General features: G+C 40.8%; 1 protein-coding gene and 1 long non-coding RNA gene across 6 annotated transcripts in view; one reads left to right on the forward strand and one right to left on the reverse strand.

Moving 5' to 3' along the window:
- The window catches only part of LOC309535004, a 654,277-nt gene that overhangs the window by 492,793 nt on the left and 135,730 nt on the right, over positions 1 to 25,754 (forward strand). The window lies entirely within an intron of this gene.
- EXT2 (exostosin glycosyltransferase 2) overlaps positions 1 to 25,754 on the reverse strand; it is an 81,091-nt gene that overhangs the window by 41,028 nt on the left and 14,309 nt on the right. For all 5 annotated transcript variants that reach the window (XR_014220255.1, XR_014220256.1, XM_082224859.1 and 2 more), the window contains 3 exons: positions 22,918 to 23,113; positions 20,880 to 21,019; positions 20,373 to 20,466 (listed from right to left, as the gene is read on the reverse strand). Coding sequence is in view for 3 of the 5 variants with exons in the window: in XM_082224859.1 (XP_082080985.1) it covers positions 20,373 to 20,466; positions 20,880 to 21,019; positions 22,918 to 23,113 (430 nt within the window). In the remaining 2 variants the exon portion in view is untranslated. The remainder of the gene's footprint in view (positions 1 to 20,372; positions 20,467 to 20,879; positions 21,020 to 22,917; positions 23,114 to 25,754) is intronic.

Genomic DNA, 25,754 nt, shown 5'->3' on the forward strand with positions numbered 1-25,754 from the left:
TCTGGCCCTATTTTATCTTATTTATTTGCTTGTTATTAAATATAACGTATATACTGCTTGACAGCAAAAACAAAAACAAAAAACCTCAAAACAGTTTACTGTTTCCTGATAATAAATTCACTGTAGAAAAAGCTACAGTGGTGCCTCGCAAGACGAAATTAATTCGTTCCGCAAGTCTCGTCGTCTTGCGAGTTTTTCGTCTTGCGATGCACGGTTTCCCATAGGAATGCATTGAAAATCAATTAATGCGTTCCTAGGGAAACCGCCTTCAGACCAGGTCCGGGGACAGTCTGTCCCCAGACCTCTTCTGAAGGCTGGGGGGGGGACAAGGGCTTTTCTTCCCACCCCCAGCATTTTAAAAAACCCCGGGACAGCGGAGGACTTCTCCGCTGTCCGGGCGATCTTAAAATGCTGGCGGGCGGCATTTTAAAATCGCCCCGGGACAGCGGAGGACTTCTCTGCTGTCCCGGGGCGATTTAAAAGCCCCTGGGAAGGCAGGCAGGGGGGACAAAGACTTTCGCCCCCCGCCCGCCTTCAGAAGGTGTTCCCGCCCCGCCGCCTGGCTTCGGAGCAGCGTTCCGAAGCCCGGCGGCGGCGGGAGGAGGCGTTCCCGCCCCACCGCCCGGCTTCGGAGGAGGTCCGAGGACAGTGGGGAAGACGCGCTGCGCCTTCCCGCTGTCCCGGATATTTCCCTATGGGCTGTCGTCTTGCGAAGCAAGCCCATAGGGAAATTCGTCTTGCGAAGCACCTCCAAAACGGAAAACCCTTTCGTCTAGCGGGTTTTCCGTCTTGCGAGGCGTTCGTCTTGCGAGGTACCACTGTATTCCTATTCTAGCCCTTTAGAAACAATGGCTACTGGTGCCATATAATGCAAGAAGCCAAATCCAAACTACAGAACTCAAAATGCAAGGATGTACACAGAGAACACATTGTCTTGTTATCATTTTAAATTCACTGCCAATTATCAGAATATTTTTCCAGAAAAAGAGGTGCCGGAACTCACCATGAACACCTCCCTGGTTCTCTTATAATGGCAATGGCGCCCACCCAAGAGGTGCCAGAACTGAGTTCCTGCGAGTTCTGGCTGAAAAAAGCCCTGAGAACAGGCAATGGGTGGCTTTTTAAAAATGTAATTAATTCATTCCTTGCTTCTCATACAGAACTGCAACAAAACAAATTCGTAAGGACTTGGGAATCAAATTGATTCTGAAAACTATCAACCCCAAAGGAAATATACTTTGCCAATAATCATATCTCAAGTGGTCTGGCCTTACAGAAGTTATTTTCTCCACTTAATTGTTTCTGCAGAGATCTCCAACACAGTTAAGTGTCCAGAAGGCACTTAAATTTAAAGACCTCCCCAAGGCCCAGTATCAGCCAGGAGGAATATCTGCATGTGTTTGTGTAGGACAGCCAGCCAGCAAGGAAAACAGTGTTTTTTCCCTCAACTGCATTGACTGTGCATAAAAGACAAAGGCATAACACAGCTGGTCATGAGTTTCTGATGCTTATCAGGTTGACTTCCTAACTGTGAAGAAAAACCAGCAACACAAATATAGTCATGGTGAAATAACAGAATTAAACACAACTTATGAAATTATGCAGTTGTACTGTGTGGCTGAAGACTCTCACTGCTATGTACAAATAAATTATTGTGCTTGAACAGATAAAGTGGTCTCTGTATTACAATAAGCTTTCAAGCAGGACAGAGAATGCTTAGTGTCTATTAAATACAGAGTGCTTTTCTGTGCCTGCAAAATGGAACAAACCCATTATCCTTTACAAGTTGTCGGTTCCAAGTCCCCTATAAAAAGAACAAGCTCCAACTAGAAGATTCTGAAGATGTAGTTTCTGAGACAAATACATGGATTCCCATAGCCAAGTTGTCAGTTAGTTATGAAAAACAGGGTTGGCATTCACTCTGAGTGCACTTTTCATTGCAGAATTCATACAGAAATAGACCTACAACACAGTTCTGGTTTGTCAGTTGCACAGTAGTATGCAAATTTCAGCCCCTTATCATTTACAGTTTTCTTTCCATTAGTAAAAAGTGATGGAGGCAAAAAAAATCCCACTAATGGGGCACTGCCCCACCCTCAACCAATGTTAATGTATTGGGAGGGAGAATTGTCCCCAATGATATTTCACAGCAAAGACTGACCCAGAGAAGCAGACCTGAATTTTTGTAACATTGCACCACACTAGGACACACAAATTCAACTTGGGGTAAAACAACAACAACAACAACAACCCCCAAAAAACCTGTCTGTTAGATTCTTAGTTTCTGTTTAAGAATTAATGTGTTAGCTAACATGTCCCATGGTTTTTCAAGCAAAAATTGCTCAAGGGAAGCAGATTAAAGTGATATTCTCCTGACACAACACACATGGCTTGTGACAGATGTTCTATAGGTCTGGTTCAGACACAACACTAAGTCTAACATGGTGGGTTATCTGAAAAAATTGTATCTGCTCCACGCAAGCCACAAGATGTAGCCAGGATTTGTGCTTGGCTAACTTCTGGGTTTATTTGTTTCGGGGGGTGTATGTGTAAGTATAAGCCCAGGTAGCCAAACCATGTCTTAGCTCCGAAGAGCATAGAAGCAGGACTGAGGAGAAACCAAGTGGTTGTGATTTTTATTCCACGTACTGCATACTAGCTTGTTCATGCTTAGTCATGGTTTGGCTTAGTATGACAGGCAAACTGCACCACAGGGGATGTCAAGCTTTAGGTAGAAAACTACCCCATAAATCTGTCTATGGTATGGCCATTTTTTTGTTTTCCTTCCTTCAGTTAATATGTGTATCCTAGTTAATATGTGTCCTTAGCTTAGGCTTCTAAGTAGGAAATCATCAGGAGAACTGTAAGATACTTTAATAGTTCCTGCATGATGAGAACAATTAAATAAACTAGCTTATGTGCTGCTTTCAAAATGCACAATTGATTTTCACAGGCATTTGGCCTGATTCAACAGGGCTCTTCTTATGTTCCTATCTGTATACTCCATATTCTTTCCATATTCTGTATCTTTTGCAATCAACGAAAACATCCAGAGGCTTTTCAGTTCTGCTATTGGGTGTTCCAAGCTTCAACAATATATGTAAGAGCTAAGAGTGCTTCAATAACAGCACCTTAATGAGGGTGCTCGCAAACAGCATGCAATGTATTTCCATGAAACTTGGTAATACTCCAGATTGAAATATTAGTATTTTTCTTGTTAATATCCAGGTCTGCACTATTATTTCATAATAGTGAAGAGCTATTAGTTCAATCATTTTGACCCCATCACATGCCCTCTCCACTCAATTTTATACTGTGGAAACAGGTTTCTGTGGTATGATGTAAGAGTGTCTATAAAAAACTCAATTCCTGCAGAATGCATTCACCTCCTCAAACTTCTACTAGCAACATCAAAAAGAATGTTATGTTTGTCCCACAAAGAATGGGGAATTAGGAAGACATGAAAGGAAAGGGAACAATTTTTAAAGCCTAAATATCTATGCTCATATATAGCCAAATAATTATTAATTTAAAAAGATAATGAGGCAAGGGTTTAATCTACCAACAATCTTTCTTTTTTTTAAAGTTGTGTTTCATTGAGGCAAAATCCAAAACTTTCCAAGGAGGTTGCAAATCTCCAAACAGATGTTTTCAGAGCTCAGTGAATCCTTCCCACCTTGTTTGCTTTTCCAGGGAAAAAAATGATTAGCATGGCTAGTCAGTCATCCAGTACTGTCCAATATACAACATTACTAAGCACAACAGGAAATTCTTCTGCTTAAGAAGAAATGCCCCTTCCCTATTTCATCAAAGAAAGCTTTGATTCCCCCCCCCCCGCAGTGCACGTAATTTAAAAACTTAGACGAAAAGGAAACACAGGTAATTGGCACTATCACATGGCACAACTTTTTTTGGCTGATTTGATTTTAAATCAGAGAGACAGATTAAATTGAGTGATTCTAGATACAAAAGTCCTCTCCATCAGAGAGTTTGCACTAGCCGAAACATGACAATTCAGCTGTGGGTACTGCCCTGTAGAATAAGGTGTCAGGACAGAGTTTCTGAGTTGAACTTCTCTGCACTTTTGCTGCTGTTGTTCTGGCACCTTAGCCCTATTTTATCACTACCTGTCAACCAGCTGCAGCTGTTTGGCTATTAAACCTGCCTCATTTGGTAATCCATGCAGACTTTGCATGCGGAGACAAAGGTATTTCTGCAATGAGGCTGTGTTCTTAAAGCTCCACACTGGACTATTTATTTGTCCTGCTTTTCATCCTCACCTGCCCCCTGGAATTTCCCTCAAATCAATTTATTAGGTGGTCACAGATCCATTCTGTTCTAATCCATTTCATATCATGGAGATCCAGAACCTACTAGAATTCTGGTCTTCACTAATTTTTTTAGAGTTTGTGACAACATCCTAGAAGAACTAGTAGATATACAGTATTAGACATCCAAGTTGTGACCGTCTATGAGCCAGCTCCATCATAGCTCAACCTCTTTAGTATTTTACAGACCAGGCAAAATCACTTTGCTGAAATGTAGTTTTAGCTGCTGTTGTGCTGTTTTTGGAGTGGATGTCCTTTATTACTGTAGTGTAATTTTTGGTTCTTACAAAAGAATGTGGTTTTTATAAAGTAAATTAGCAAACAAGCTCAGGATTGAGGGATGCACAGGAATAAGCAGCAGAGGCAAAACTAACTTGCCTATTAATGCAATTTGTATTTGTTATGTAAAGGAATGATGCACTTAATTTATAACACTCTTCTGTTTATAACTTTAGTTAAACCATTCAAACCTGATAAATAATTTCATCTTCTATACTATCCATCTGTTTCATCTTTTCCCTCTAGGTTATCTCTTCCTTTCTCTGGGTTTCATCCAGAAAAGGCAGACCACAACTCCATTTGCACAATGGGGTTTGCAGGTTCCTATCTGTTCCCCACTGCAGTGTACCCCATAAAGAGCTGCTTCTAGGGTCCAGGGATCATATGGGATAGTGTGGGATAAGGCACAAGGGGCTGAAGTGGGACATGGAAGCAACAGAATCCAGGAACCCTGTGTTGCATTGCTGTAGTGCCTCTCCACTGGCACAAGACATTTTGGGTTCAACAAAGTATGTTTAAATGCATCTGTGCAACTATAAGTCCTATGTGATTGGGGTGGCCTTGGAGTTGCAATAGAATATTATAAGTTGAAGTGTATGGTAGATATTTAGAAGAATCTTTTTGCCAGGATCAAGCAGGAATGTAGCATTTGCAGAAATCTACAAACTGAAACTAGTATCCATAGATACCAGCCTTCGCCATGTTTTGGACTACAACTCCCATCATGCCTGACCATTGGCTATGATGGTGGAGGCTGATGGGAGTTGGTGACCTCCCAGTTGTTTTGGACTCCCTAGCAGAGGAAAGTTGATTTAGGTAAAAATGCTATTTTCCTTACAAATGCACATGCTTAACTACCTATCCCCCCCCAGGCCTGCACAGCATCAAGTTATATACTACAGTTTATTGCCATAGCATGAGCAAAACTTGCTGTTAGCATAATTAGAGATGCTTCATCATACTGCACAATGACAAACGTCTTAATATGAAAAAAATAATACTGGCAAATGCACAAAAAGGCAGTATTAATGAAAACAGATTAATCACATGGGGGCTACATCAGCAGGGGAAAACTTTTGGCTTGCATCAATCACCTAGACCAAAGTTCTAGTCGGAAAAGAGAAAAACCGGCCAAGAGAAAGGGAGAAGGACTTGGAAGAAAGCAATAAAAGTTAATTGCCTAACCTAACGGTCAGGCGCCATAGCATTGCAAGTTGTTGCCCCACTGCAAGAGTCAAGTGTTCCCAGAGTGCCACACTTCACACCGTTTATGAGGTCCTGAAGTGCTACCATTTTCATGTTGGCAGAGGTTACTTTAATGGCTTTCTTTTGGAAAAGCTTTATAGAAACCAATACATCTTTTACTACCTTCAGGTAAGCAAAACAGAGGTGACTGTTCTAACAGTACTGCAATTATCCCTAATTTTATACTGGTCTTTGTCCTTTATTAAACTTTTAGTCTTTGCAAAGCCAACTCCCTCCACCCAGACTCTGTTTCAGCTTCTGGCCATAAATTTTCACAAGCTTCAACTTATCAACATATCCACTGCCATTAACAGTACATCTGTACCTGATGCAAATCTAAACCTGATATCCTATGAAATACTGCAAACGTGCATTAAGTTGTATTAATACAAGTCCCGCTGATTTCACAATTTTTTCATGTGGGAGGCAAGCCACATAAATGCACACTGCATCAGATTGCTCTCACAAGGATTGGGGACCCTCCAGAGCAGATTGGGGGGGGGGGCTCACAGAGGGGAGGAGAAGAAGGGAAAGTCCTATTCCATGAACTCCACTTACACAGTATTGGATAAAACCTATTTCATTACATGTTTATTTTATTTTATTTATTTCATAAAACTTATCACTGTTTGACTGTAAAAAAACCTCAAAGTAGTTCCACAGTGATCCACTGAAACTTGATAACAAGCTAATAGAAACTGAAGGAAGACGCTTTCCACTCCAAAAAAAAGTAACTTACAGGATTGTATTAGGCCACTTTGTAGGTTACTTTCCAAATAAAATTATTTAAGTGGTATGAGTCTTGGAGTGAACACCCTCACACTCAACTCTAGGAAAGAGTAAAAAGTGAACAGGATATACTGTGTTTATCTGACATGATACTTCCTTGAACTTTTTAAATAAAAACAAACACAAAATTTTGCACCGACAGACTGGGTGAGCAAGGGATGCTTCATTCAAAACAAACACAGTACAGCCCAGCTAACTTATTACCTGGTGTGGATATTGAGGTGGAAGGAACATGAGAACCCAAGATTCATACCAAGTAGAGATTTGACATCCCCTCCCCACAAAAAAGTAAACTGTGTTTCCGTGCGCTGCTCTGGTTCACCAGAAGCAGCGTAGTCATGCTGGCCGCATGAAGCTGTCTGCGTACAAATGCCGGCTCCCTCGGCCTATAGAGCGAGATGAGCGTGCAACACTAGAGTCGTCCGCGACTGGACCTAACTGTCAGGGGTACCTTTACCCCACAAAGAAGTAACGAGTAAACAGGCCTGGCAATGATTGACTGCTGTATAAATGCTTTTTAAAGCATTTAAAACAGGACAGGGAGAAAAGGAACTTTGTATTGACATTCTACCCTGCTGGTGAACTCCCCCATGGTATCTTAGTTGGCGCCTTTCCAAGAATATTGAGATCATCGAGCCACCAACTGACCCCATGGTATTTATGGTACTTTAATGCCAAGCCTAGCTAAAACTACCATTGCCAGCATTTGGCAAACTGAGATGCCAACCTAGGAAATTTGAACTCTCACTTTGTAAGAGCACACATTAGGAGTATTTCATTATTGATCAGACCAGAAACCTGTATGTAAGGAATGAAATCTTAGCCAGTACCAACATTTGTTTTGTAGTTTCAGATTCACAAGGAGCACCAAGGTCACAGTTCAAAATCTTTGTCTGACCCTCCAGATATTAGTCACTTGGGAGTTGCCTTCTATAGGTTCTCAGTTTCGTTGCTGTAAACTACTGACATCGCAGACGAGTCCCAGTGGTGAGGTTAAAAAGGGAAGATATGTTGTTTTACTAACTCTACCTTTTATTGATCCTTATTCTGAGTTTGGGCTTCAGTAGTATTCAAAGCATCATTTTATGCAAGTCATTCAGATGCATAATAGCAAAAGAGAAACATTACAAATGTTTACTAGTGCCAGACTTTGCAAACTTGCCAGTGTTCTATGTTCTTGCTTAGTTCTAATGATGGCAAATTCTGTGTGAAGACACATGTAGGCATTTGCATATCTAAGCAAGGACACTGACGTAACATAGCCTCCCTCCTCCAATTTCAACTTGGTAACCTCAAGGTTTGAATTATGGTGCTTTTGAATTATGGTGCTGGAGAAGACTCTTGAGAGTCCCATGGACTACAAGAAAATCAAATGCATCCATTCTTAAGGAAATTAGCCCTGAGTGCTCACTGGAAGGACAGATCCTGAAGCTGAGGCTCCAATACTTTGGCCACCTCATGAGAAGAGAAGACTCCCTGGAAAAGACCCTGATGTTGGGAAAGACTGAGGGCACAAGGAGAAGGGGACGACAGAGGACGAGATGGTTGGACAGTTTTCTTGAAGCTACAAACATGAGTCTGACCAAACTGCGGGAGGCAGTGGAAGACAGGAGTGCCTGGCGTGCTCTGGTCCATGGGGTCACGAAGAGTCGGACACGACTAAACAACTAAACAACAACAACCTCAAGGTTGGATTACTGCACTCTGCTATTTGTGGGGCTACTCCAGAGTAGCTAGTGTAGAACATGGTAGCTAGGTTGCTTGTTAAATGCATGAGGTAGTTCCCCCACCCACCCAATCTCTTTTCAGGATTTGCACTGGCTGCCAATTTGCTACCAGACCAAGCTCAAGGTTTGGGTACTAACATATAAGGCCTTACAGAGCTCAGGACAGGTTACTGACTCCACAATAACCTGCCATCAAATTTATCTCAAGTTACGAAGACAGTCCAAGCAACCAAGGCTGGAGCACCTGAAAAATATATCAGCAATATTCAGCAAGCAACTGTGTTGGGCTGGGAAGGAGGGAACAGACAACAGCAACTCCTCTAGATTCAAACTATGGTCGCTAATCATATATTAACCAAGCTAGAAATGAATAATTCCTGGGTGAACAGGTAAGTTTTAAACTGGCACACACACACACACACACACACACACACACGATTCAGGACTGCCATATTTCAGAGGGGAGGGACAATAGTTATAGACAACAATGGTACTTTGAAGGAGGAAGAGCAGAAAGACCATGAAATTTCGTCTACAAAATCATACCTAATTCCACTGAAGGAGATACATCAGAGCAACAGAAAACAGCCAGGCAGTACGAAGTCTGTAGTATTGATCTTTCAGAGCAATGAGTCAATAAGCAAGGACAGACACAGGAATTCTACAGGGAAATTTTTACAATCCTTTTGTCTAAATGTTTCAGAGATCCAACATTCTGCTTTGTACTTATCACCTCACAAACCCAAATCCACAGATATTCACATCTGCTTCAGTTACTGCCAACACAAGAGGGGTTTGCCAGGAATGGGGAGAACAAAAATCAGTGCTATGCATAAATATATAACGCAATATGACTGCCAACTGAAAAAGGATTCAGCTACACTTTCTGACAAGTGACGGACAGCTCCCGAAACAGAAAGCAATAGGTTTCAAGTCTCGAGGGTATCGCTTTCAAATATGTCAGTGTTCTAAGGGTGGATCAGTTTTCCCTGCTGCAGGCATCCAGCTGAGAGGTGAAGTCCCAAGAAAAACATAGGAATCCAACAGCAAGCCTTTGAGGTGGCAAGAACCAAGAGAGGTTCAAAGACAAGGCTGGTCAGTGGGTAGCACCTCCAAGCACCACGGAGGTTAGAGGTTAGTAAAGCAGGAGCCACTGTCCAATAAAACTGTGTTTAGAGAACCCACTCGGCAGATAAATTGAGGCTCTGTTTACACCTTTCCCAGCTTTCTGAGCTATCTACTGATGCTTCCTACTGTGATTTGGTACTATGTCCCCTAGCCATCTCCCTTGGTCGACAGCTGCCCTGGCTCTAGACTGGGAAGGCTTACAACATGGCTGGAAACTTTTAATCAGTATCCAACATCATGAGTAAATAAATACAAAGGGCCTGCTGCCACAACAACATTGATCTTATTTGAGATTTCTCATTATTGCCATAGCAAGGGAATAGAAGATTTAATTCCTTTGAATGCAGAGGTTAAATATGAAGGAAATTCAGGACCAAATTTCTTTTTGCTTCAAATAGGGATCTGTTTTATTACAGGGCTGCCCTTTATCCTAGACTAATCAAGCAATGCCTCGTATCTCACAAGGTCCTCAGTGTCACAGTATTCCATAAAGTGTGTAACCAAGAAAAGCTCTAATGACAATTTTGTTCTGGTGACCAGTGTTTAATAAACAGAAGATGAAGAGTCTGCTCAAAAGTCAAGCACTAAGCCCCACTATGAGGGGTGGCTATGATCACTCAGGAGCAGATACTTTTCATACTCACGAGACACTATTACTGTTTCTCATTCCCAGGACTGATGCCTGGCCCCAAAATAGGTTTAGGTCTGAACCCTAGGACCCCTAGACTTCAAATAAGAAGGCCTCCAATTAACTGCAGAAGGGAGAAACCTAGAAGAAGGGGAGGCAAGGAGTTATTTCAGCCCGGCATTCGCTCCTTGAGCCACATGAAGTTTGATTAGTCTTCCAGTGCCTTATGCCACCTATTTACTCTGATGTCATAGGAATATATACATATTAGTGCAGGTTTACTGGTGACATGCTCACAGGTAGAGGATCAAGCACTGTAAATGCTTTGTTTAAAAAAACTGCATCCCCAAAATTCTAACACAAGATTGCTTCATTACATAAGAACCAAGAACACTATGCGAGAAATGAGGCAACTAGGGGAAAAACACTTATGGACAAATTTATAAATATACAAAAAATTATTAGATGCTAAGGATTCTTATAACTTCTGGCAAGCAGCCATGTAACAGAAGATTCTTCCTCACCTTACTGCACAATCCTTCTTAAGATCCAGCATAACAGAAGCATATTCTTTGCAAGATCAAAAAAAGTGAGGTGATACAATGTAACACAAACTTACAAAAGTAATACTTTCAGCTTCCATATTTTGGTGAGTTATTTTTTAAACATGTTATGTTATACACACACATACAATCTCTCTTAATAGGAAATGGAGAGCTTCTGCTTCATACATCTGATAAGATGGAAAAGTGTCCAGAGTTGACATTTATGAAGGTAGAAATCTAAAGAGGCACTCTGGGAGGATTAAAGTGGGGTTAGGCTCTCCAGTCACACAATCTAAAATAGTACAAATGGCAGATGGATAAAAGTTCTTTTCAATGTGATAATGATTCTAAAGAGCCTGAGAAAGAGGCTGTTTTCCCTCAAGGGGAAGACAGATGGCTGAAAGTCAAATATACTAATTAAATGCCTTTCAAATATCTAGCAGTTGCCTGTACATTCTCCTTTAATAATCATTTAAAATCCGTGCATTCTCATTTTTTCATACACAACCAAACACAGACTACGCTTTGATTGGACATAAATAAATAATTTGTTGTACACTATATAAGTGTCTAGTATGAGGCTGTCCTAGGCAGATTTCTCTCCAGTTCCCATCTCCATATTCTTCACACTCCATTTGGTGCAGAAATTTTTCCCGGGTTAAAAAAGGAGAGGTTTCACACGCCTGCATATATTGCCTGGAGCCAGTAATAGCTCATATAGCTGTCAACGAACTGATAAGAGTCAAAATTACTCCACCGAGTCCCCTTTAAAGAAGAGCCAAAAGCAGCACATTAAACGAAAAAGGGGAAGGGTCACAGAAACCAGTCACTCAAGCTGTTTTAAAGTGGCATTAAAAACAAATAAATTATTTACTCCTGCAAATGTCTCATTTGACCTGGAGACTGAAGCCCACTTGGAGGTCAGAGTTGAGACATTTGGAACAAAAGCAAAACACGCTGCCACTGCGATGCTTCTTCTAAATAAAGAGGTCAAAGCAGCACTAATCCCTCCTCTTTGGTATAAAAGGGAGACGGGCAGTACAGAAAACTTCAGGCTTGCTACCCAATTAAGCAGAGGGTATCTTTGCTTGTTTTATAATAAATCTCTTTTAACTGGCTCACAGAAGGACAAAGGGGCTCCGGCAAAATTCACCAACAGTATCTCCCATACAAGCTCCATTACTATGAACAGAAATTGTATGAAGATCAGCTCCATTGAATTATTTTTAGAAGGCACGCATTAACCCAATCACTTTCCTCTCCTCGATGCAGTAAAACCAACTTTCTGAAATATAACTACATTATAAATCTCTCTCTCATATCACATGTTATCAACAAGAACAAAGACCAACTCTTCAAGTCTGGAGTTAAGTGTTTCTTCACCAGCCCAGAGTTTAGACAGTTTTAAATGTTTAAAAAGTGAGACTATGGTCCTCCACCTGCCCTCAGGCTATTCCCAGATTAAGCTTACATCCAAGGATGCAGAACTGGCTGCATCATCAAGCTCCTGCAGCCAATCAGAAGCCGCATCGGACGTCCAGGTTCCAAAGAACGTTCGCAAACTAGAACACTCACTTCCAGGTTTGCAGCGTTCAGGAGCCAAATGTTCAACTTGCAAGGCATTCGGGATCCAAGGTACAACTGTATTCTTAAAATGCCACGGCACTTTAAGAGCTGAGGCTCTGTAGGTTCAAAATGGCATGCGGGAAATCTGGTTGCTACCGCACTACCCAGCTGATGGGCAGGAAGCCATTCCTGAAGCGGAGCCTGGCTGCACGGCTACCCTGCCTCTGCCAGAGTGGTGAAGAGGTTCTTCTGTACGTCCTTGTGCCTTGGGTACCTGAGCCCCAAAAGGGGAAAGGTAAAAAGCCTCCCGGAAGGCAGGGGGAAGAGGAAAACAAGGAAATGAAGAAAAAAATCCGAAAGGGAAGCTCCGCTAAAAAAAGGTAATCCACTAAGCTAAGCGTTGAAAATCCAAAGCAAGGAAATTAAGTTGAAAAGGAAATAAAATTAGAAGCACTCCACGTGTTGAATTACTGAATTTCTTCAGCGCTAAAAGACCCTGTTTGCGCAACTGGGAAGCCAGGGCCAGTCTGAAAAGCGTGGGATGACTCCCCCCCCCCAAAGGATCTACATGTGACCCTGTCCACTCAGAGAACAGGAGCCATCGAGACAATAAAAATGAAGTACAGTGGTACCTCGGGTTGCATACGCTTCGGGTTACATATGCTTCAGGTTACAGACTCCGCTAACTCAGAAATAGTACCTTGGGTTAAGAACTTTGCTTCAGGATGAGAACAGAAATTGTGCTACATTGGCACGGCAGCAGCAGGAGGCCCCATTAGCTAAAGTGGTGCTTCAGGTTAAGAACAGTTTCAGGTTAAGAACGGACCTCCAGAATGAATTAAGTACTTAACCCGAGATACCACTGTAGTTGTTCCTGTATGCAGGCATGCACAGTTCTTTTCTACCGACTTCAATACCTTTTTTTAGTTTCGCTGCACTTTTATGTCTCTGTGACTTTTGTGACTTACAAGCAGATTAAAGACAGAGATCTACAGGAAGTGACAGGAGCCTATGACAAATGCAGAGCTTTCTTTGGATTTGCCACTCAAAGGAGCATCTAGTTTTCCGGCTCCATGTGAATCTAATATGAGGGAGGGAGGGTTTGAGAAGAATGCTTACTAGGTGGCTTTTTTTAAGAAATCAGGCTGGCAACAGAGCTGCTTAGCAGACATGGGGTGGTCTCAGAAATCCATGTGTTCAGCCAGCTTGCTATCAGTTTCATAAGTTCAATTGGCTCATGTCTCTTCCAAGTGGCAAGTCTGCTGGGGTTAGATAAAGCCAGAAGAAACCTCTGGTTTCTGTAAAGCTAAAAGGAGGGGCTGGGGTGGGGGGTAATGGGGACATTCACATACTCCAAGCACACATGGACACCATATTTCCATTCTTTCAAGGCATAACTGCATGGGATTAAGCATGAACACAAATCAGTTTGCAGGATTAGCAGTCAAAGATGTGTCAGAAATTCAGGTGGGCTTGGGGCCTTGTACGGCAAACTGTTTAGCCAACTTGATTATAAAAAGTCTAGATTGCTGGACTTGCCCAAGGTCTCATTGCAAGCAAGTCAGCAGAGAGAAAAGGGGACAAGAAAGCATAAGCCACACAATCCTTAACCATAAAATACCACAGCTCCTCAACTCTGGTTTATATATTATATGTTTTCCTGGCAAAGTAAGTTTATATTAAATAAATTTTGCCTCCACAATATCCAAGTACTTTTCCTGGGGGCTAAAGTAACACATGGACACATATTGCACACTCATCTTAAGAGATGATTTAATTCAAAGAGTATGGAATACATTTCCACCTCAGCAGCAGAGACCCACCCACCCCAAAAAGGGGGGGGGGGGAGTTTCAGGCCTTTCTGTGCTGCAAATGTATGCCATTTCTTGTCTAAAGGATTCTTGTTAATGATTAAATCATAGCAGTTGCAGAACAATTTTAACAACCTAGAATGCTAAAAACAATGCTTTCAATCAAAATTTGGGTGCCCAGGAATCAGAATATCAATTTCCGTTTTAGAGCAAATAATATACTTTGACAGGTAAGCAGCAAAAATAGGGATAAAGCTGGCCACCAAGAAACCATCCAATGGTGACTTTCACAATGTCAGTAATCTTTGATCTGAGAAATAGAAAATGCAGAAGAACAACTCCTCATAAAAGATGGAGAGAGATAAGCTATTTGACAGAGTTTAGGAAATTAAAATCTCTAGAGCAGAAAGAAAAAGTTTACAGATGGGTAACACATCATAATTATAAGTGCACAAATGGGCTCCTGCAAAAGCAACCAAGTTTAATGATTGATATTACATCCTAAAAATAATATGTGGAAGTTGAGAGGGAGTTGCCTACATGATCCATGATAAACCCAGACTCCACTATGTAGAGAGTAAGCATCTAATCATCTCCCTGGAATTCCACATTATTCTTTTGCCTCCAGCTTCCCCATGTGCAGCTGAAGCACAAAAAGCTAAATATCTCCTTAGAAATATTTGTTATTAAAACTTGAAGATAAATGAAATTGGTCAAGGAAGGGTTTAAAAGTATTGCATCGATTTCAAACCCAACAACCATGATTAAATTTAGCAGAGACTCAAAAGCTAGAGTCTGCAAATGAAGAATCTAGAATCTTTCCTCAACGCTAGGCCAGGCGAGGATGCCGAACAACGTAGCATCATTTAGAACCAACATGTGAGTAGCGATGACCTTCAAATTCACATCAGATAGTACAGAAGGTGGTAGGCAGGTAAGAGTTTGTTCTAACAGAAACGTCATTCTAACAAAAATCATTTTAAGACTCTTAATGAGGGAGTTTGCCCCTGGTGCAGCCAACACCCTTCTGCCTATATGTAGTACAAGATTCTCTTACAGCTTTTGCCACACAGTTGAAAGACACATAATTCCCCCCCCCCCGCCCCCTGCTCTGGCTGTAGTGCTCAGAGCCATTGGGATAGTAGTCCAAAGACTCACAGTCCCAAACAGGCATGAGAACTAGGAAAATGGAAACAGCCTTGTCTTGCTCTTACAAAAGATCTGTACTGTAAAGGGCTTTGGTCACTCACCCCACCACCATCACATTTGCAAGGGAGAAGGTCTAGAGCTATGTGCACCCTTCTTCACATCTAAATGTCGCTTGATATTGTGAAGGACTTCCTCTAGAAGCCAGCCTCACAGTGCCCATTGTTACAGGGCGAGAAGCTGCAACTATCTCACATCCGACTCCCAGACAGCTGTGTGAGCTGTGCATGTAGCTTACACCATGTGGGCGTCTTCTCTCGCATCCTTGTGCAGCTATTGTATCACAGCCCTGCACACAAATTACTGTCACAACGGAACAACTGTGATGTGTAAGCAAATGTATTTTTATGTATCACTCCCCAAGCTACATCTGGCTTTTAAAAGCACTATATAATAAATAATCTTAGAAGAAGTGAAGTAGGGGGTGGGTACAAACCAATATTACAGAAGATCAAATCACAAAATGGGACAGCATGATGGTAAGAGAATGGCCCTCAAAGTGTAGAAAACACATCCCTGCACCCCACCCCCTTCCCTTTCTCTTACCTGGCCAACACAGACCACTGTGCATCTATGATATTGGCTCCTACCTGCCACAAGCTGATGCAGTAGCTTTCAAACACCCTCAAACTTGGAATTCCCTTAGCAGTTTTAAATCAGCAAGACCTTGAAGCTCTGTTTCCCTTTTTTTTCTTTTCTTTTTCTTTTTGTTTAATCATGGGTGCTTGCAGAGTATCACAGAAGTACGTCTCTTTTAAGAAGAAAAACATTAAATGGAAGGGCAGAGATTGAAAAGCTACAGAAAAAAAGAACCTGCTGGCAAGTCCCAGCACTCTCTTCTCACATCCGCCCCACCCCACTCCCTTCACATTAGAGAGAAAACAAGTATGTTTTTAACCTTTGTGTCAAGGGCCATCTTTAACCCATCACTTTATTGTGAAATAGCTCCGTGGCAAAAAAAGAAAGGGAGAAAAGAGAAAAAGTGAACAGCTGCTAAGCAGGTGGTGGGCTTCTTCACACAAACTAAGAATGTGCATCCCTGGACTATTTTGCTAGTCAGTATCTATGGTAGAGACCAGTTTCTGAATGGGCATTTTCTACAAATGTCACACAACCAGGTGTCTGTCACTGGAGAGATTCTATAGGAGCTGAAACATAAAAATCTACTAATCAATAAGGCTGCCAAGCAAAATGTGGGCATTCGGTGCATGATATGCAGAACTAACAGCAGAGTTCAGGAAAAGCAATTGAAAGGTGTGCTCAGGAATATATTCTGCTGCCTTAAAAAAAAATTCCGTACACAAATATTAACCTTAGGGCTAGAAAAAAGAAACCTCACACATTCTGATCAAGAGACACCTACAACTCTAATACTGCCTCCTTCAAATTTGTATTTGAAATGCATTTGGGGTCAGAACTGATCTTGAAGACATATAAAAAAACCTATACTCTCACATTCCATACATATTCCCTTACAATAAAGGAATCAGCTGTTTTGTGATGTTGCAATATTTCTCCCCACCCACTGCACTTAAATGTTTTTAAAGGAAGTTTTCATTAAGTTACACTCAAATCAGAGTGAAATTATAGGCCCTAGGTACTGGCAATCTACAAAAAATATAGTGAAAACTTTTTTACCACCACAACAGGGGCTTCATTTTGACAGAGCAATTAAGCTAAGGTGGCATTAATCATTCAGGGTTTTATTTTACTCATACCTTCACTTAAATGTGTAAGCTGAAGTTATTAGCAGTCCAGACACTCCACAGAAATTAACACTGGAAGGAGCTACAGAACCCATGTAACTTCTCTATATCCTTCTAAAGCAGGGCTGCATTCCCTGGGAGGTAATCTGTCGGAGTCTGCATGCCAGCAATGGGCAGGGCCAGAGCCAAAACCAAAACCAGTGGTGTCTGTCTCATTGCAGGACTGCACAGCTCTGTGTCATCCCATCTATCTCCCTCGCTCTGTGCTATTCCAACTCTCTTTCCTGTTCTCTGTGTGCTCCCCCCTCCCATTCATTTTGCTCCTCCATTAATACAGGTAAGAACCAATCGCTTGTAGTGAGTTTACCCTTTGAGGTCAAAAAGGAATTATTTTTAAATGAAGTAGATTTAGCCTAAACCTCCTAACAAAAAAGCAGTTTGAAACTAAATTACATATGGGAGGTGTGGTGCCTCATTGCTTGGAGGGTCCACAAGACAGCCAGGCAGATCTATGTCAATGGTTCTAAAGTCTGGGGCAGCCTAAGTTGGAGTTGGGGGAGGGGGTTGATGAGAGGAGCTATTGGAGCTCTTCCAACTCTACAATTCTGCAATTCCAGAACACTGACAGATGTGGCTCTAATTTCATCCCTACATCTTTGCCAGATGTTGCATCCTACGTAGACGAAAAGGAAAGAAGGGTTACGGTACCTATAAACACAGTTACAAATGTACAGAGATGTATTTGCAGCTCTTTGTATTACTACTGTAGATTTTAGATGGTAATTGACGGCATCTACCACGAGCACAGGACTGAAGTTACGACGTTTGCTGAAACAAGCACTCACGCATTTACAGAAAGAGTCAATAATGCTAATCTGAATAGCTAGGGTTATCAGGTCACATCTATGAACTTTCTTGCAGCAAAGCCACATTCTTCATGACCCCCAGTAGCAAATCAAAAGGCAGTGTTTTCCATCCTAACCGAACTGGCTACTTGAGTCTCTATGCCCACATAGAATGCCTAGTGAGAAGCTAAGAAAATCAGTATGAATCAAGGGAACAGAGACCTCTTCTGGCCATTTGGCATATTGGTAAAGTGGCTGACCACAAGAAAACTCTCTGTAGAAACACCCCCCCCCCAAAAAAAGCCCCAAGTAATCCAATTACGTCATACATAATCCAAGTGCATATTGGAGTTTCCAGGACTGCCTCATATCAAGTGACTTGGATAGGAAGATTCCTAGTATTTCACAAATATGCTTTTCATATTAATTATGAAATTTTTCTGATATGCTTAATTTCATGTATCTCAATACTATCTCTGTGCTCCTGATTATATTCCCCAGGCACACTTTTTATCAAGAGGCTCACAGCAGAGTGGATCAAGAGATTGACTCCTCATTAAAAAATAAAAAAAATAAAAGCCATGTCCAGTCTTCATAATTGTGAAGAAAGTGTTGGGAATTTAACTGATGTGTACTCAGAAAACAGAATATGCATATTTTCAGACTGGTATTTTTTGATGTGTCAATTCTCAGTCATATTTTATATTGATAGCCTTTCGTTCATAATCTAGACAACTCTGTCCTAGAGCAAGGTTTCCTCATCTTACTTCTAAAGTTCAGTGTAGATTATCTATTTTAATCAAAACTGAAGTAGCTTGTTATATGAACATGTGTGCAAATACCTATAATATACTTAAGAGTGTTGTGTGTCTCATTTAGTCAGTAATCTGGACTATACAATTGGAAAATCACTAACTCATTGCTGCTTCCATTCTGTAATGTACAGCATTGATAGATGTCTACTACCTCCTTAAATATATATATGGTTTGTGTTATACAGTGGTGCCCCGCAAGACAAATGCCTCGCAAGACGAAAAACCTGCTAGACGAAAAGGTTTTCTGTTTTTCGATGCGCTTCGCAAGACGAATTTCCCTATGGGCTTGCTTTGCAAGACGAAAACGTCTTGCGATTTTTTTCACTCCCCCCCCTTTTTCTAAGCCGCTAAGCCGCTAATAGCCTTTTAGCCACTAAGCCTTTAATAGCCGCTAAACCGCTAATAGCGCTAATCCGCTAATAGGGTTGCTTCACAAGACGAAAAAACCGCTAGACGAAGAGACTTGCAGAACGGATTATTTTCGTCTTGCGAGGCACCACTGTACTAGGTATTTGAGTAATTATATTGGGTGGAAAGCAAACCGGAGGTTTATGAATAGATTTGCCTATAATCTGCACACAAGAAAATTAATGGAGCAAAACTAAAATTCCGCCCTAAAGAAAGCAACTTTTCATGATCTATCTACATCATACAACTTATCAATGTTATACAAAGTAGGCAATCTGCATATATTTGCTTATTTTCCATAATTTATTCTGCTTCCTCTAGTCAAACCAGGGAAAAGATGCATAAAAAGTACTGAATCCCCACTCCTTGATCTCTGGGAATGATGAAATTTCACCAGGCATTGCCCAGATGTTCATGTCCTTAAGGAAAAACATTTTTTGAAAACAAAATCTCAAAGCTAGAGGTCTCAGGATAATTTAATTTGTACTTGCATGGAATCACAGTGTATATGCAGGTCACAGTTTAATAAAATGTGTTTCTGTTGCAGAGAAATGTTGTGTTGTATTTAATAGGAAATGTTGTAGCACAGGAATTCCCAACTGCAGTCCACAGACCACTACTAACCCACTAACTTCATTCAGGTGGTCCTTTTAAATGTGTTTGTGGGGTGGGGAGGAGTTGTTCTTTTTTCGTTATGTATTTTTATCTTGTGAACCACCCTGAGAGCTACAGATGAAGGGTGGAATGCAAACTTAATAAATAAAACAATACATATATTTGCTAGATTTTGCAAATATGGCATGCTAACACCAAGTTCCTCATACATTAATTTAGTTCAATGTGTTAGTCACAAGAGGGTACCATTTTCTTCCATTTTGTGTGTTAAGCAACACATTTGATGGCCCCAATGAATTCAAGTTATCATTTAGAGCCCTAGAGGTAAATAAAATGTAATGAACAAAGCTTCAAATCCAAACCAAATTCCAAATTCAAATCCGGTTTGTCAAATCACTTTGAAATCCTCCTCATCCTAAAGTTACTTGGGAGCGAATCATTCAGCAGGTCAAATCAGCCACGTAGGTGGCAAGATATGGGTGGAAATTTTAACAGATATGCAGTGTTGATCCAGAACAACACATAAAATTACATCTGAGTAACTTCATTGTATGTACTTTGCACAATTCAGCAACATGCAATATTCAGCACCTTTAATTAAACGGAAAAATATGGGAACATGCAAATCATTATTACATTTGCCTCAACCTCCACAACAGCCAGGCAGGTAAATTCAGGTTTGGCTCCCAGGAAAATATTCATGGCCTATACTCAAATGGCCTATACGCTACCTGACTCTGCATCTCCTCAATCTGTCGTTGAGGTATGCTTTGCAGAATGCTGTACATCTCAGATATCTTTTCTTCCGGTATCACCACAGAAGCTCTAAATGCGGAAAAGTGAAAAGGGAAACAGTGAGAATTGCAGGTAGTTAATTAGCCAAAACTGGATCCCCCTCACACAGAGTCAAACAGATAAGCCCATGGAGGAGTATTTGAAAATAAATCTAAAGGAACTACCCCTCCCTTCAACACACACCATATAAATGTAATACGATATGGATGCCCTGGATAAACATTAATGGGGTTCAGCCTATAAGTATAGTTTTAAAAAATGTTTTAGAACTGTAGAATTGGAAGAGACCACGAAGATCATCTGGTCCAATTCCATGCAATGCAGAGATCTGAGATTAAGAGTCTCATGCTCTACCAACTGAGTGTTCAGTGTTGATTTTGTAAACCCATTCCAGATCCAAACAAGTTGCAACAATGGAGCACACATGACCATAGTGAAACTACCTCTTCCAGTCCAGAACTTCGGAGAAAGGCAGAATATAGGAATCAGCTATGACAACAGGAATGCAGCCAGCCTGAAGTACATCACTCAGCACAGCTTGTCCCAAGCGGGCTCCCCGCAGAACCACACAGAATGTAGCTTCCTGGTAACAAATGGAAACAAAAATAGACATGATAAGATATAAGACGCTTCCTTACCCCTTGAAGGGGTAGCTAACATGGCATCTTCCATCTACCCTCAAATCTGCCCTGAAGTAAGGCAGAAGGGAGAACGTTGAATCTGGCGAGGGTAAAAGACCGTCTGTATTTGGGTACCTGAAGACCTGACAGATAATTAGCTGGAGAAAAACCTCTCCCATGGTCCCTTATTGCTGGATGTTTGATCATTTCGCTCATGTGGCATTGTAATTCTACGTCCCAGATACGCTGGCAAATTGTAGTCCTAGCTTTCTCGAAGCCTGTCGCTATCAGGGTCTGCTGTGGGATCCCCAAGCCTTTAAGCTTTTCCAGCAGTGTAGCTTTCCATTTAGATTGGTAGGTATCTAATAAGGTTAAAGGTGCCAGCCCAACCGGGAAGAAAATAAGCTTTAGCCAATAATGAATCTTCAGTATCCATATCCGAGTACTGATAGGCTCTTCTCATGTTGTTATGCATGGTCTCCGGAATCATAATGCCAGATTATTTTATCATATATTAATAAGTTACCATTAATATACTATTATATTATCATATATTTACAAGGAACAAAAAAGTCAACTATCACTTGTTAAGAAACCCCTGTAGTTTTGCTAGGAGTAAGGGAATAAAAATGGGTTTAAGAGGGAAATGTAATACTATGATGTGGATGAATACACTCCTCTTACCCAACTAGCCTTTTTTTCCTGTCTAGACAAAACCTACTATAAATACATATCCTCACATTATCACCGTTATCAGCCAGACATTCCAAATGGAGATGCAGGGTTCTGTGAGGGAAAGCTATTTTAACTATCTCTGCATGACAGCTCTCCTCAAAGTTTTATTTGTTAAACTCGCAAAAACTCACAACTGCAATTCTAGGATGATTCTGTCTGCCTTTAAAGAAGGGGAAGAGAAACTGTTTGATCTTCAGACAGAACATCTGAATTTAGGGAAGCCCTTCCTTCCACTCCTCAACACAGAACTGTAAGCATCTTTCTTTTGCAACTAATTAAACATCTGCATAATGGTGCATTTTTTAATCTCTGAACTTACATACAGAATGAGATAGTTTGCTATAGTTAGGAGCAAAACCTCCCTTGCCATATTTCTACACCAAAGCACCTTTATGCTGTATATGTTGCAGCCATTAAAGAGACATGCAGGCCAGATGTTAGTTTCCTTGCCTAACGAAATATGACTTTGGAGCTGTAGATATAACAGAACTGCCGCTTCCTGGGTGAAGCAGTACAGGCATGAAATCTAGTTTAACAACTTCATTTGTCGTGACTTCAGGGAAGTACAGTTATTTAACTACGGCAATATGTTCTTCAAATACGTCCTTGGCCATTTATATTTGTAAGCCACATCCACCTAAAATTTCTCTCTCTCAAGAATAAGTATGAGGACAAGAAACCCTATAGCGATGCTCGGTACAAGAATGAATTTGGACACTGGAGTAAGTCCAAAAAAATTTTAAAAAGAAAAGAAAGAGCAGATCCACTGAAAGCAATGAACTTAAAGGGGATATCCAACCAACTCATATTCAAGAAAGCAATAGACTTTACATATTCAAACTTAGTTTAATATCACCCATAATTCCATTGCTTTCAATGGGTCTACTCTTGAGCATGACTTAGCCGTATATCATCCTCTCTCTCCTTTAAACTAAAAAAGTAGCACATAGCATCACACATCAGAACACCTTAGAACTGACAGCAACAAACAATATCCAAAGTGTAATCAGTCCGTATAATACATCTTATTCTTCAGAATAAAAATTGCATAGAATTGCATATGTCACAATCCATAATTTCCTGTAATCAAATACAAAAGCGATAGAGGCACTATAGGCAGACTTACCTGAAGCACCTGGGGATAATCAAAGACCTGATTCTTGTGGCAGCGCTTACGAGTAAAAGGGATTTCCTCTGAGAGGTTGGTACACTTGTCCAGGATCAGCACAGATTCTGCATTCTCAGCTTGAAGAGCCTCCAAGTCAGAACGGTATTCAGGATGAAGAGCCATCTGAGAGGAAAGGAGGAAGTACCTACGGGGACTGAAGACCCCATAAATGAGAGCCTGACAAATCCTGCAGTATTCTCACTAGATAATCTGGTATGTGTTTCCCTTTATGCTGCTGCGGGACTCAGACTTGTTAGCTTTATAGCCATAGCATTTCTCTTTACTTTAGAAAGAAGTGAGTTGGAAATAATCCTATACTGGCACAATCAAGTTGAATTCTAGAAGGATTCATATACAAGCTGTAAGACCCAACTAGCAGTAGATATTAGCACATAAATAAAATACATAGTTGTGAACTATGAGTGTAGTATACACAAGGAGTCCCACTATGAACAAGTATGACAAGATTGCAAGTTTACAGCCAGTTCCTCTGCATGTTCACTCATGACAGTTTCACTGAAGGTAACAGGACTTACTTGAACAATGCAATGTAGTGTAGCAAGATTAAGCATTCTTATTTGGAAGGAAGCACTACTGAAATAAGTGGGACTCCGCTCCCAGTAAATACTGCTAATAGTCTTTAAAAGCAGATTGGACAGCACAGCATTTTAGGAGGCTTGGCATCATACTGATAAGGATTTCCTACTGAATTAAACTCTTGCATCGTTTCTTAATTTGGCTAAACGCCAGCTTGTTCTAAGTGCTACTTATGTTGCAAGTGCACAACAGAAGTGACATTTCCTCTTGATAACTGCTGCCATACCAATTCTGCTTATTAACACAGCAAGTTCTCCATAAAACTTAAAGACCTATATCCTCCATGATGCAATGCAGACATTCCTTCTTTTCCAAAAAAACATCAACCAAGAACTCGGTTATAATCAAATGGATTTCTTCTGGAAACAACGAACACACATTAGAAAATCCAAGTTACAAGCGTGTTACTGACTGGGTAGCAATTTGTAAGAAACCTATGCAATTCTTCAGTGAAGTGTTCATAACTTTAAAAGTAATACAAGTAGTATTCTACAGCTTAAATCACACAACTGTGTTATTGGAACTCAAGATGTGTCTCTAACAATCAGAGTTTAGCTCCTTGCCATATTTTGGGCCAGGAAGAGAGGTCGCTTTCCTCATCGCATCTGTCTTGGTTCACTTGAGTAATCTGGAGCCATTTGTTCAACATACAGTCTGCTGAGCACCTGCTTTACAAACCTCAAAAACCAGCAGGTTGTTCTGAGAGAGGTAGCTACCAGGTATATAGTCCCACCTTTGAACCTCATTGGTCTATGGTAAGACCTTAAATTAACCAGTGCCTCAACTATTTCCCATATCTTTTACCTTCTTTTAATAGCTGCCTCTTACATTTACAACTTTGTAGCACATATGAAGATAAATATTCCTACTTGATGCTCTGAGATGCAAGATATATGTAGAGATTAGTGTTTTTTAAAACCCGTTATCTGAAGTCTTCCCCACATGCTTACTGCAGGCACTCCAGGCTTTATATCTGCAAAGCCACAGATGTGTAATAAAATGAAACTGAACTCTCATCTCAGATTTCCAAAACAAATTAACAGTTAAAATATGCATCAGCACAGCTTCAGGCAAATACAATAAATGCTGATGATCTTAGCTAAGTGGTACATGACTGGAAGTCGCTATTTTTAAAAATTTGCCATTCAAGCCCAACTATGAATAAAAAGGGAAATCAATTTCCATACAATAGTGAACACCTAACATGCACAACTGTGAGCAGAACAGAACTTTAAATATATTTCTCTTAATTCACAACACAGCCTTCAGTCCTTATTAAAGAAAACTGTAAGTTGCACTGAACCCAGATATGTGAAAGTTCAGAACAGAGGTGGGGAGGGAGGGAAAGGGGGAGTTGGAGGGGAGGAGGGGGCTGTTTTGAATTTTTCCCCTGTGGAAAAATTCAAAATTTTCAGGAACGCAAAAAAAAATCCTATAACATATCTTTTAAAATTGGTGAACTGCTTCTAAAGTGGTTGGAGTATCAGACTATTACCTGGGAGACTAGGGTCCAAATCTCCACTCTCAGGGGATTTGAACCCACTATGACCTTGGACGAACTATAGTTGCTTAGCCTAACCTGCCTCAAAGAGTTGTTGCAGAGTTAAAACGGGAAGGGTAGGAATCTGTATGGCACCTTGAGCTGCCTGGATAAAAGGTGGGATATAAATGCAGTAATTAAATGTTCACCTGACTTCAATTATTTATGAGTTCTGGAAACCACTAAGGATGTTCAGTCCTTGTTTGTTTTTAGCAGGGCTGGTGGTGGCATTTCTCTTAATTTACAAATACACAAATATTTTTCTACATACTTAGGAAGTCTCCTGATACTTTTTCTGGGGGGAGGTTCCCCAACAGATATGGCAAAGATATGCACAATTATTTACTGTGCACTGTTTTGCTTTCTTTAAAAGTACATTAGCTGTGTTTATATATATATATATATTCAAATTAGTGTCCTGTAGACAAGACTGCAAGAATACATGCCATTTCCCATTCACTGAAATTATTGGCCTGGATTCAACTAACCTGGGATAGTTCAACTAATGAGGCTTTCTCTTGTTTCCCTCTTCCCCCACGCCTCCCCCAAATCTGCTCTGGAGGGTCGGGACCACTTCTAGAACAGCCAGCAGGGGGAGGAAAGATCATTCTGTCTGCTAAGTAGAAATGCTTGTGCTGAAGAAATGATCAGAAAAGAA

Source organism: Podarcis vaucheri (assembly GCF_965113315.1).
Source record: "Podarcis vaucheri genome assembly, chromosome: 1".
In the NCBI taxonomy this organism is placed as follows: Eukaryota; Metazoa; Chordata; class Lepidosauria; order Squamata; family Lacertidae; genus Podarcis; species Podarcis vaucheri.